At 43.0% G+C, this 13276-nt stretch overlaps 1 protein-coding gene across 2 annotated transcripts in view; it reads right to left on the reverse strand.

The window, feature by feature from the left end:
* LOC309560989 (protein CutA homolog) overlaps window positions 1-13276 on the reverse strand; it is a 52447-nt gene that overhangs the window by 25762 nt on the left and 13409 nt on the right. For both annotated transcript variants that reach the window (XM_082264693.1, XM_082264692.1), the window contains exon 2: window positions 8552-8700. In XM_082264693.1, the coding sequence (XP_082120819.1) occupies window positions 8552-8700 (149 nt within the window). The remainder of the gene's footprint in view (window positions 1-8551; window positions 8701-13276) is intronic.

Genomic DNA, 13276 nt, shown 5'->3' on the forward strand with positions numbered 1-13276 from the left:
TAGCAGAACTGACAAAGACAGATGAACTAAACCAACGAAAAGATTACTTAGTGCAAGATGCTGAGGATAAGGCAGAAATCTGCATTGCTCAATTGTAGGAGACCAGATCTCATAAATCCACATAAGTCTGGAAGAAAATAAAGTGCGAAACTCCTTTGCCATAAAGGAAGCAGAAATGGAAGCTCAGAGCAAAGCTTGCCAAGCCGAAATGGACACTCAAAGCAAAACTCTTCAAGCAGAGATGGCAGCTCGCCAAGCAGAGATAGAAGCTCAGACCAAAGCTTGCCAAGCAGAGATAGAAGCCCAGACCAAAGCTCGCAAAGCAGAGATAGAAGCTCAGACCAAAGCTCGCCAAGCAAAGCTGGAATCCCAAATAAAGGTTCTGCAAATGGAAAGGTAGGAAGCAGCTGCCCTGGCAAGACTAAAGGTCCTTGAACAAGCAACGGGAGTACTAATTTGGACTGTTCTATTCCAGCAGAAATGGAAGATCCAGTTGAATGCACCAGTGAATATGTGCCAGTGTTAATTTCGTCGACTAAAACCGACTAAAACGTTTTAGTCGACTAACACAATTCAGATGACTAAAATACGACTAAAACTAAAATGGCATTTTAGTCTTAAGACTAAAATACGACTAAAACTAAAATGGCATTTTAGTCAAAAGACTATAACTAAAACTAAATTGAAATGTGCTGCCAAAAATTAACACTGGTGCATGCTCAAAGCATAAATAATAACATATTAGATTTTTCACTCCAGGACCAGCAGTAGTATATAATGAGTTTGGAAATTGTAGAGAAATGCTTAAATAATGCATTACAAATTACAATTGAACTACACCCATTTGATTATAGATGACTAAAATGAGTTTTAGTCGACTAAAATGTAGGGCGTTTTAGTCGACTAAAATATACTGGAGTTTTAGTCGACTAAATACGACTAAAACTAAAACACCTGCAGAAGACTAAAATAGGACTAAAACTAAAATGCCATTTTAGTCCTAAGACTAAGACTAAAACTAAATTGAAATTTGCTGCCAAAATTAACACTGATATGTGCTAAGACATATTGTTTACAATGATACAGAATCATCTCCTGCATCGATTACTAACATTACTGTTCGGACTCAACACAGAGAACTCCAACCTACAAAAGCCTGAGCCTCTTCAAGTCCACAACGCACCTACACAGCAAACCACATAACCTCCTGTCAACGACAAGGTGACTCCAAGCGACAAGCCACAGTTCAAGCAACAGCCAGCAGAAGCCTTAGAGCCAAAGTTAAATGCTCTTGCAACGTCATTTTATCTTGGTAAACCTCACCCTTATTCACCAGAGAACTTTCATGCCCGAGGGGTCCCACAAGTTACTTTGGGACCAAAGAGAGAGAGATCAGACCTATCTGACTTTGCCAGATATATGATAGGTAGTAAAGATCATCACAAGCTTCTAGAACTAAGCGACCTCCTCATGGAGTTAGAGTTGGCAAAGGCAGACCCTCAGCTACCTGGGCTAAGCTTTCTGGACATTGCTCATGGCATGAATCCAGTGGTGTCTAAACTGCCATACAGCCTGCTTGAGAAATGGGCACAACAGGACTCAAGATATAAAAGAGACTAAAATGTATCCTTTCCTCCATTCTCATATTTGTGCAGATTCATCAGTGAACAAGCCTGGATGAGAAATGATCCCAGCTTTAGCTTTAGTGAGTCTAGCCTGTCTGCATCATCATCATCATCATTAAGGTATGATAACAAAGCTAAACAAACAAACAGACTTAAATAGAGCTGTATCTACTAAAAAGATAGACATCTCACCTAGACTAACCACACCCTGTTAAGAAATGTCGTGGGCTTAGGGCAAAGTCTGTCCGAGAATGCAGGGAGATTCTCCACAAACTTGGAATATGCTATAGGTGCTGTGCTTCCTATGACCATTTTGCTAAAGATTGTAAAGTTGTCATCAAGTGCACAGACTGCAGTAGTGACAAACACGTAACAGCAATGCATCCTGCACAACTTCCAGACAATCCACAGCAGCCATCTACATTCAACCCTGCTTCAAATCATGGCGGGGAGCAACAAAGCCATGCTCCAGCCACAACAAATGTTTCATCTTCATGTACTGAAGTCTGTGGAGAAGGATCAAGCCACAAATGCTGTGCCAAGGTATGTCTAGTCAAAATATATCCAAAGGATCAACCTGAGAAAGCTACAAGGATGTATGCCATAATAGACAAGCAGAGCAACAGATCCCTGGTTAAACCTAAATTCTTTGAGATCTTTGGTATAAAGAGAAATGCTTCACCATATACTCTCAACACTTGTTTTGGTCGTGTAGAAACATGTGGCAGAAGAGCCAATGGGTTCATGGTTTTCCATATTAAGGCGAAGAAGGGCATACCCTTACCAACATTAATTGAGTGTGACCAAATACCAGACAACAGGGAAGAGATTCCTACTCCAGAAGCTGCATATTACCATCCCCACTTAAGACACCTGGTTACAGAGATTCCTCCAATGGACATGGATGCCGAAATCTTAGTGTCACGGTTCTCGCCATGGCTTACAGACAGCCAGGCGTGGTCACCGTTAAGTACCTGACATGGGCTTTGAACCTGTGTACTTTGACATTCTGTCCTGTTATCCTTTCTCTGAGCCACACTTCAACTCATATGGATCCTGTCTTGTTAATCTGGTATTGCCTGCAGCACTAGGGGGCTGGACTTCACCTGAGTATACTCCTGTCTCTCATTGTCCACCTGAAACTAACTGCTCAATTAAGCAAGCTATAAAACACTGCCTCTCGTTTAGAGCAGTGTCAGTTCATTGCTGATCTTTGTTCCAGATTGTTCCTGTTTGACAGACTTTGTTCCTGTTTCCTAAGCGTGTGTTCCAGACTGACTCCGGCTTCCATCCCTACCTTCGCTCCTTGTTGTTCCTGCAATCCTTATCCGGACTCGTGTCATCCAGTGACTACAGTTATTCCTGGACTTCCCTTCCCATTGTATTCCTGTCAGTCATGCTTATTGGAGCACCTTCCCTGCCAAGCCCCCGTGCACGGATTCACAGCCCAGGTGGCTTTCTTACCTGGTCACCTTGGACTGTGGATATCTGCAAGGGTGAGCGTACTCTGCATTACAGACTCCAACAAAGGTAAGCCCCGTGACACTTAGTCATGCTGTGAAGAAACATTCTCAGAGTAAATAAAGTACGCCAGCAGTGCAATGAATCTGACAAAGCCCCATGTGCACAAAGACTTGATCTGGGCTGTGTGATAGTGGGCGATGTATGCTTGAACAGAATGTGCATGCCATCCGAGATCAACTCCTTTAGGACTCATGTGCTAAGAAATGGGCATGCATCTCACTTCAGACAATGCCCTTATTATTATGAAGTAAAGGAGAAGCCGCTTGACATCATCCAAGTATCTGATGTTATTCCCATTACTTGTGATGACAATTTAGGTAGAACAGTGTTTTGTATTACACGTGATGACAACAGAATAGCCTTGTCAATTGAAGATAGTGAGTTTATCACAATAATGGACAGTGAATTCTTTAGGGATAAATCTAACAGCAGTGTTGCACCATTACCTCTTCGTGCTGCAAGAGTTAGACTTCCAGACAATCGTGAACAAGCTTTATCCAGATTCAACACACTTCAGTGAACACTAAAGAACAGGCCTAAAATTAAGGATCACTTCATTGCCTTTATGAAAAGGATCTTTGACAATGATCACGCTGAGCCAGCTCCACCTCTTCTAGAACATGAGTGCTGGTATCTGCCTTTCTTTGGAGTGTATCATTCACGTAAACCAAAGCAAATTAGGGTAGTGTTTGACTCCAGTGCCAAGCATCAAGGCGTATCCCTGAATGATGTTCTCCTGGTCCTAACCTAACCAACAACCTTGTAGGAGTACTTATGAGGTTCATAAGAGAGCCAGTTGCCATAACTGCTGATATTGAACAAATGTTCTATTGCTTCATAGTAAGAGAAGACCATAGGAACTTCCTAAGGTTTCTGTGGCACCGTGACAACAACAAACAATGAAGTGATTTTATACCACATGAAAGTACATGTATTCGGAACCAGTCCCTCACCTGCTGTTGCAACATATGGCCTACTAAGGACTGCTCTTGATGGTGAAAAGGAGTATTGCGCAGATGCTCGACACTTTGTTGAGAGAGACTTCTACCTGGACAATGGACTCAAACCCTTATCCACAGATGAAGAAGCCATAGACCTGCTCCAAAGGACTCAAGGTATGCTTTCTGAGGCTAATCCCAGACTCCATAAGATTGCCTCAAACAGCGCTGCTGTAAAGAAAGCCTTTCAGCCTGGTGATCATGCCACAGGATTTAAGGATTTAAATATGGGAACGGACATGCCTCCTATTCAGAGAAGTCTGGGCTTACGTTGGAACATATTAAAAGACACTTTCGGCTTTCAAGTCAGTGCTGCAGACAAGCCATTCACCAAACGAAGTGTTCTGTCAGTGGTGAACAGTCTATACGATCCACTGGGATTTGTGGCTCCCATCACCATACAAGGTAAATCCCTATTAAGACAGCTATCAGAGACTATTCAAGATTGGGATGCTCCGCTACAAACAGACAAATATTCAAAGTGGGAGTCCTGGAAACAATCTCTACATGCCTTAGATAGAATTGACATACCACACTGCTATACTTCAACTTCCCTTGCTGTGAGTCAGAGAAAAGAATTTCACATCTTCTCAGATGCATCCACTGAGGCCATGGCAGCTGTAGGGTACCTCAAGGTAAGAGACTCTCACAATCAAACCCATGTAGGGTTTCTGTTTGGCAAAGCCAAGTTAGCACCTAAGCCTAAACACACAATTCCCAGGCTTGAACTTTGCGGGACTGTGCTATCCGTAGAAGTTGCAGATTTTGTACTGCGTGACCTAGACATTCAGATAGATGACATCAAATTCTGCACAGACAGCAAGGTTGTTTTGCGCTTTATATACAATCGGACAAAACGCTTCTATGTCTACATAAGTAACCATGTAGAAAAAAGTCTGAAAATCTTCAAGGCCTGAGCAATGGCATCACGTTCCATCAGAGTTTAATCTTGCAAATCATGCCACTAAACCATTGTCTGCAAGTGCCTTTGCAAATTCTTCTTGGTTAACATGACCTGAATTCCTGCTGGATCTTACAGAAGAAACTTCAGCTAAGGTCTTCAGTCTTCTAGATCCTGACAAAGATGCAGAGTTCTCAACCATCCGTACTCCAGCTACTCTTCCTACCCAGAAGCTTGGGTCTCTTCCTGTTCCACCTGCAGACGTGAAAGGGGGGAAACTTATACCGTGAGCAATGGAAGCGAGTACAACACCTTGCCAACTGCTTCTGGAATTGTTGGAAGATGGAGTATCTTTCTCTTCTGCAAGGATGCAGAAAATGGCAACGTCTGAACCATAACCTGCAAGTTGGAGATCTTGTTCTCCTCAAGGACCAGCAAGCCAAAATAATTGAATGGCCCATGGTACTCATTGTAAGGGCCATGCCTAGCGATGATGGTATGGTACATAAGGTAGTGGTGAAGGTTGCCAGACAAGGAACTGTAAAGACTTTCCTCAGACCCATTACAGAACTTGTTCTACTCTGGCCTTTTGGAGACTGAACTTCCCTCCTGGGTTTGTTGGATTGAGTTTCTGTCACAAGAAGGTACCTTAGACTTTGACACTTCTTCATGCATTATCTAGTTATTGTTGTTGCATATATATTCATGTTTTTCTCTTGTCTTTCAGGTCTTCAAGACCACTGCAAATTGCACTATTGTTTATTTGCATTTGCATAACTACCGTTATGATTAACATAGTGATATTTACAATACCAGATGTGGAGTGTGCTGTTACACCAATATGTAAGATATAATATAATGCATAGTTGTGGTAATTTCTATATATTTGGTCAATATAATGTCATCTTGTGGTTATTTTGGTTGTTGCACTTGCCTTTCTGTCTTTCTCTTCTGTGTTTCCCTCCTCTCCCCTCCCATTGATGATGTATTTCCTGTTCCTGCTTTTTTTATGCTTGTGGGAATAGAGAGGGCCACATCTGTCTAGGCCTTCATAAAATCTGCTTGCATCCGGGAACACATTACCATGTTTTGACCTTCAGATACCATCTTCAATCATCTGCCACATTTTGTTGTCTGCTATATCTACTGCTTGCAATAAAACCTACGTGGATGGAAAGATACGGTGTCTGGTGAGTTCAGCTATCTGATAACAAATATCCATGGTGATTGCATCTGCTTATACAGGCCAGGAATAGGTCTCAGCAAGGGATTAGTCACTATTACAACAATTGGAGTCAGAATAATGTGCCCAGCTCTGCTGTCTCTCCTCTGTGCTCTCTTTCCTCTCCCCTCCCTGCCTGTCAGCTAGTGACAGTGCCTGCCCTCCTCCCCTGTGGCTGGAACAACTTTAAAAATCGTATTTAATCCTCTGTGTCTCGTTATGCTAGGTTCTCCTGTCTCTGTGATTTATAAAAAAATGCAGTTTATAGCTGTTTTCAGAGCGCCGAGGGACGCTGATGTAGGGAATCTCGGCTCACCTATCTGCAGCTGTAAGACGGAGAGAGGAGAGAGGCAGCGGGTCACGTGAGCTCCAATCGGTGTTCTGAAAACAGGTATAAACTGCATTTTTTTAAATAAATCACAGAGACAGGAGAACCTAGCATAACAAGAAACAGAGGATTATATAAAATTAGCAGAGTGGGTTAACAACCACTTTAACTAGGCCAACCATGCTGCAAATTGTTATAATGTATAAATGTTGCACTGTGTCCTCAGGTTGACCTGCTGAGCTGGTGATGTCTGATAAGAAAGTGTTACAACTGTTGGTCAGGTTTTTCGCTCTTTTCAGAAAAGTCTTGCCCCCTGAAGGTCTGAGAGAGTGGTCCAGGGAAAGACTGCCAAAATGTAGCTGTTACTCTGCTGGAATGAACCACCTCCTTGGTGGGGGTGGGGGTTTGGGGGGCGGGACCTAGTCGGGGGTTCCCAATGGGGTCTGGAACCTGTGGATCTTTATGAACTTATAACTGCCACTCATGGACTTACTGTCCTTTGTGGATTATTACCAAATCATGTACTTTAATGGATGGCTTGCTACCCTTTTGTGGATTAATGCCTACTATGGACTCTTGCCCTAAAGATTTTTTATTGATATAGCCATCTGCCTAAGGTACAACTTCTTCATGGTGCAATAAAGAGATTTTGTCTAGCGACTTCATATCTGTCTTGAGAACTGTTACTTCTTACCTGCAACTTCTTCATTAAAAGAACTTTATTTGGTTATCAAAACTGCCTGGTCTCTAAAGGGGTGCATCTATGGCGTATCAAAAGAAAAGGGCTTGCAACCAGGGGACTGAAGTTAGGGAAGATACAGTACACAGGTCTAATGAGAGGAATGCTGTCCAAAGGAAGCTAGATTGCTGTTGCTTATGAATACCATATCTGTGTAATTTGCTAAAGCAGCCAACCAACCAGGAAACAGGTGACATGGCAGGGGTGATGGATATTCTGGTAGTGAAGAGTGTTATATTTGGCCCCTTCAATAGTGACCGGTTCCCACACATACTGGGACAGATCTCGTGGCACAGAGTACTTAGGTACCTAGCCTGGAAGTCACAGGAGACAGATATGAAGTAGCAAGGCCTCGTAGGAGAACAAGCATGAGTTATGAAAAAAGTGTGAGTTGGTAGAGACCGGTACAAGCTCCATGGTACCGGCTAAGAAATTCTGCACATCGGGAGGGAGGAGTGTTCTCTAACAGAAGTTGTGTCTGAAGTGCTTAGTGTTAACAGTGTGAGAAGTACGGCCACAGATTACAAGGTGTTATTTGTGCAAGTGTGTCGCTTGCTTCTAAGTTTGGAATTAATATTGATTGCATGTGACCGCAGCTCCTGCCTATGATTTATGAATTAGCGAGTGCAGTTACAGTGTCCCTGCTAAAGCGATTTAAAGAAGTTGTAAACCTGATTTAAGAAAAGGAAATTAATGAAGAATGAAGCCCTGCAGCGGCGCCCCGCATGCCGCTGACACAGCCGACATCTTTCTCTGTATTTCTTCTGCGTTCGCGGGCTCTGGGGCTGAGATTGGCCAGAGACGCAATGTTGTCACTCCCACGCATGTGCGCGGGTGCTGCTGGTCACGGCACAGGCCCTGAAGAAACGGCACAGAAGGCGCTTCAGAGCACATGCGCCAATGACGTAATCGGTGCAGTGTACAGTAAATAGCTCCTAAACAGTGCAAGTTTAGGAGATATTTACAGTACCTATAGGTAAACCTCATTATAGGCTTACCTATAGGTAAAAAAAAAAAAACAAGGGGAGTTTACTTCCTCTCTAAGCCCTGCCCAAAAGGTAATAAAGTGTGTAAATCACTTTCATGGTATTCTAATAGCATATTGTATATCCTAATGTAAATGATGACAGATCAATGTACCTAGTCGCCCATTACCAGCTCAGTCCAGACGACATACAGAATGTAGTCTGGTAGTGTTTCTTGTATTATTTTACCTGGCAATATCTTTAGCGACCTGGTCGTTTGGACAATTGATGAAAGCCAGAGAGTGAGACCCAGAGATGTATCCTCCTGTGACCGCAGCATGAATGTGGCACAAAATGCTCTTAAATACAGGGAACAGTAAACATGAAGTAGTCATTAGCTGCAAAGCAAACACAAAGATTACCAAATTAGTGAAGATGGTACAATGAAATGTAACATTTTTACACACCCAACTGAGTTATTGTCCCATAACCCCACAAAAGAACTGTGCACCTTGTGTAATGTAAAATGGCAGCTAACATATTTTAGATCATACAACAGCTACCTAATTGTCAGATAATTCTTGTACACGTGCTATGAGTGTACCCCTCTTATCCTAAACCGAGGCAAATATTGCAATTTAGTTTGACTGGGCTGTAGTTAGCTCAGGATGATTATATTGTTTTTCACCTGGTTTTTTTCTAAAGCTTAAAGTGTTACTAAACCCACAACAGTAAAATCAGTACATATTTTCAGTAAAGCATGCTCACTGTAGAACCTAAGGGGATAATCCTCTGCATTGTGTAAAAAAGGCTGTTTGATCCTCTCCTTCCATAGTCCCCAAACCATTTCCTGATGCAACAGACCCTTGGGGGCAAGCTTCACATGTTCAGTTTGGTGTGTATTGAAAGTAAGAGTGTAAGAAAGTTTTTTTTATTTTTTTTAAAGAGTGCATGTAATCAGCGCAGGGCCAATCAGCACTGTTTATACAGAAGGTTAGGGGTCCTGCAGCCTCATAGGACAAGCAGGAGAGAATGAAAACTCCTCTTACAAGCTTTAACCAGACACTGATAGAAGTCACAAGATTGCTATACACTGCTGATGAGAAAGGTATTTAGCAGTTTATATTTACTAAAACTATTGCATTTCCATTTTCTGTGTACTGTGGGAGACCAGATATAGTAAATGCAGGGTCCTGGGTTTAGTAACACAGTTTAGGTTGGCTTGTGATTTCTCACGGTCTCCAGTAGATGTCATTGGTATTACCGGTCATAATATGAGATTTCACAAACAAAACTTATGAATATTTATGTCTACTTCAACCAATCCAGTAGGAGGTTTTTGCCACTGGTGTATGCTGGGGGCAGATATGCATATTTGAGACAGGTCATGTGATCTCTCTGTTCCCTGGGCTGAGGCCTAGGGTTTGTGCTGCTGGATGGAGCTCTGCTGTTAGGCCTGGTTTGGTGCCTAACATGTGCTGAAGTGGCCCTGAAGCTGTCCTGCCTGGTCTGGACGAAGCTGCGCCAAGGAGCAGACCCAGGAAAGTCCCCCTGCTGGAAAGAGCCATGAAGAAGACTGGTCTCTCAAAAGGGCCTGGTGACTCACTTGGAGGATGCACTGAAATGTAGGATTATGTTTACAGTGTTGCCAGGTCACATTAATACCTTTAAGACCGCCACTGCTGCATTTACTGCAGCAGGCAGCCTCTCCTGCCCGAACCAACGTAGCCCTGCACCGGTCGCGCCTGTGGTGCTGGGGCGCTCCCGCCCCCACTAGGCAGCGGTGATGCCGATGCATGGGGCCGGTGGCCGCGATTGCCGCCGGGCACCAGTGATCGCTCCCCGCTGAGAGAGAAGAACGGTCAGCTGTTTGTAAACACAGCTGACCGTTCTTCTCTCTGAAATGATCACAGAGCGCCTGTGATCCTGCTATATAGGATCACAGGTCTCTATGATCATTTTACAAGCCCATCCCCCATACAGATAGTAAACATTCCCCTAGGCTCACATTTAATCCTTTGATCACCCCTAGGTTCACCCCTTCCCTGCCAATGTCATTATTACAGTTACAGTGCATATTTTTAGCACTGATTACTGTAGTAATGTCACTGGTCCCCCCAAAAGTATCAAAAATGTCACTTCGGGGTCCAATCTGTCCGCCGCATTGTTGCAGCCCCGCTAAAAAGCGCAGATCGCCGCCAATACTATTAAAAAAAATAAATAAATAAAATTGACAAATGTTTCCTCTAGCTTGTAGACGCAATAACTTTTGAGCAAACCAATCAAAAGAGGCTTTTTGCGATTTTTTTTTTTTTACCAAAAATATGTAGCAGAATACAAATCGGTCTAAAAGGTTGAAAAATTTGGATTTTTCTATTTTTATTTTTAGGAATGTGTGAGGATGACCCCTTTTCGGGTTCGTTACACAGGGAGATAGCCGAGAATTGGTTGCAAACAACAGTGTATGAGTTTTATTCTTGCAATTTTTCTTCACACAAGTGCAAGCATCAAAACGTCAAAAATAAAATAAAAGATAAAATAAATCCTTGCCACTGTGGGCGGCTACCTTCTCACACACACAGGAACCTACCTACAGAGTCTGTCCCCAACCTACTGTTGGGCAGACTTTGCTGATCCTACAGCAAACCATCAATAGTCCATTTATTTTCTCTTCACATAGGAAACATCCATTGTTTTTCACCTTCACATAGAAAATGTTCATTGACCTCTTCACATAGGAAACATTCCTTTGTCTTTCCCTTCACAAGAAAAACATTCCTTTGTTTTCTCTTCACATAGAAAAACAGTCCATGTCCTCACCTTGAGAAGTCTTCAGCCTTTTTTACCCTCCTCAGCGCACATTGCTCCAGGAGGTACATTCCTCTCCCATGCCCACACAGCGTTAGGAGGCATACATCTGACTGCTCTCCTGTCCCCAGCTCACACAGCTTCAGGAGACAGCTTCCTGAGGCAGCCCTCCATAGACTTTCTCTGGACAAATTATAGAGGCCTTGATTTCCTCTTTCTGAAAAGCTGAAGGTTTTTCAACTTCCTTAAACCTTCCTGCTGGCTTTGCAGCCGACACCCTATAGTAATTGGTGAATTGTCTAAACCAAGCAGAAGTGTATCTCCCATCTGTGACAACACTCACAGATTTATCTGACGTCCTGTCACAAATGCTATACAACAGAATGTGAAAAAATATTGTTTTTTTTTTGTTTTTTTAGAAATGTCGCTGTTTTTTAGTTTATAGCGTAAAAAATAAAAATCGCACAGGTGATAAAATACTACCAAAAGAAAGCTCTGTTTGTGCGGAAAAAAAGAACATCAATTTTATGTGGGTACAGCGTCGCGCGACCGCGCATTTTTCCGTTACAGTAACGCAGTGCCGGTCATTAAGGGGGCAAATCCTTCCGTCCAGAAGCGGTTAAAGGTTCTGACACTGTGAAGCTGGACATTGATCTGGAGAGTCTATAAGTGATCTGCTATGGTATCTGGAACCCCTAACCTTCACCTCCTTAACTGTTCTGCAATAAAATAAAAAGACAAAAGTGACTAGTGCCCAACATCTTTTCTCTATTCCCCTTTAGCCATGGACTCAGCCCTCGGGTGAAATGTTCGCCCGCCCCTGCCTCTGGAGGTGCTATCCTGCTTTTGGGGTGTCAGAGGGGTGCTACATGAGATTTCTATATAGCCATGAACAGTATGAATGGCACTTTCACCCAAAAAGTGTATTAGAGTTTCAGAATTACTGAAAGAATGGTTTCCCATTTTTTTTTTTTAAACTGCAACTTTATTGGGTTTTGTTACACAATAAACATACAGCACAATAACAGAGAGCATATAATACTGTAGGTGCCGATACCATAACCGAATATACAAAGCAATGGCAGAAGTTCAGAGAGTGCTGTGTCACATAACTATAAACATCAAAAAACTGTAGAAAGAAAACAATTAAATAACGTCAGCCAAAAAGGCAGTGGTATGATGTATTATATCACTACAGGCAAATCAACTAAAAGAACGAAAAACATTAGAAAGTGGTCAGTACAGCAAACATACCTCCAAGTGGTGTGCAGAACCAGGGATGGGACCCCCCGTGCCTGCGCGACCCTCTTCAGTTAAACCAGAGTGGAATCACAAGTTATAGCCAGGTCAACCCATCCGCCCCAAATCTTTGTAAATTTCTCTGGGCAGCCCCTGGCTTCATACGTTAATTTGTATAAGGGCAGAACCTGATTAATTAAATTCTTCCAAAGATCGAGAGGGACTCTGTATGTATCCAATGCATCACCACCGTTTTCCTGGCATAAAACAACAGGAGTCTAAGAAATTGTTTCTGGGGAGACCGAAGATCAGTGTCTCCAAAGATCCCCAATATGCACCATTTAGGGTTGCATACAATAGGAAGACCAAGAGATGTGGAGATGAAGTGGGTAACCTGAGACCAGAAGGGTCTAATTTTAGCACAGCGCCACAGCATATGAAGCAAGTCACCAGGCGCAGCACAGCATTTATGACACTCCGGGCTGGGTCTTGTTTCATCAAAAACAGCCTATAAGGGGTATAGTAGGTTCTATGAAAGATACGTAGCTGTATCAGTCGATCCCTAGCAGATATTGGGGTCTTGAAATACATTTGAAACAGCTCTTCCCAGTCATCACTTAAGAGATCTGGGATGTGTCTTGTCCAACTGGCCCTGGCGTCCAATCGAGACGGCACACTGCGAATCAGTAAGAGCTGGTTAATTTGGTGTGCGTATTCCTCAACAACTCCTTCTCCAATGGGGAGTTGACAAGAGAGACTGGGCCAGGCCTAAATTAGGCCATGGCCGCGTGCTGCAATTGTAAATAGCGGAAGTGCCAGGAGCTGGGTATCCGAAATCGCTGAAACGTCTTAAAAATCCCCTCCGCAAACAATTGGTGGGCATACTTGAGGCCCCTCCTCGCCCACAAAACAGCATCCTGAGATTCA

This window comes from Pelophylax lessonae, assembly GCF_965119305.1.
Source record: "Pelophylax lessonae genome assembly, chromosome: 7".
NCBI lineage: Eukaryota > Metazoa > Chordata > Amphibia > Anura > Ranidae > Pelophylax > Pelophylax lessonae.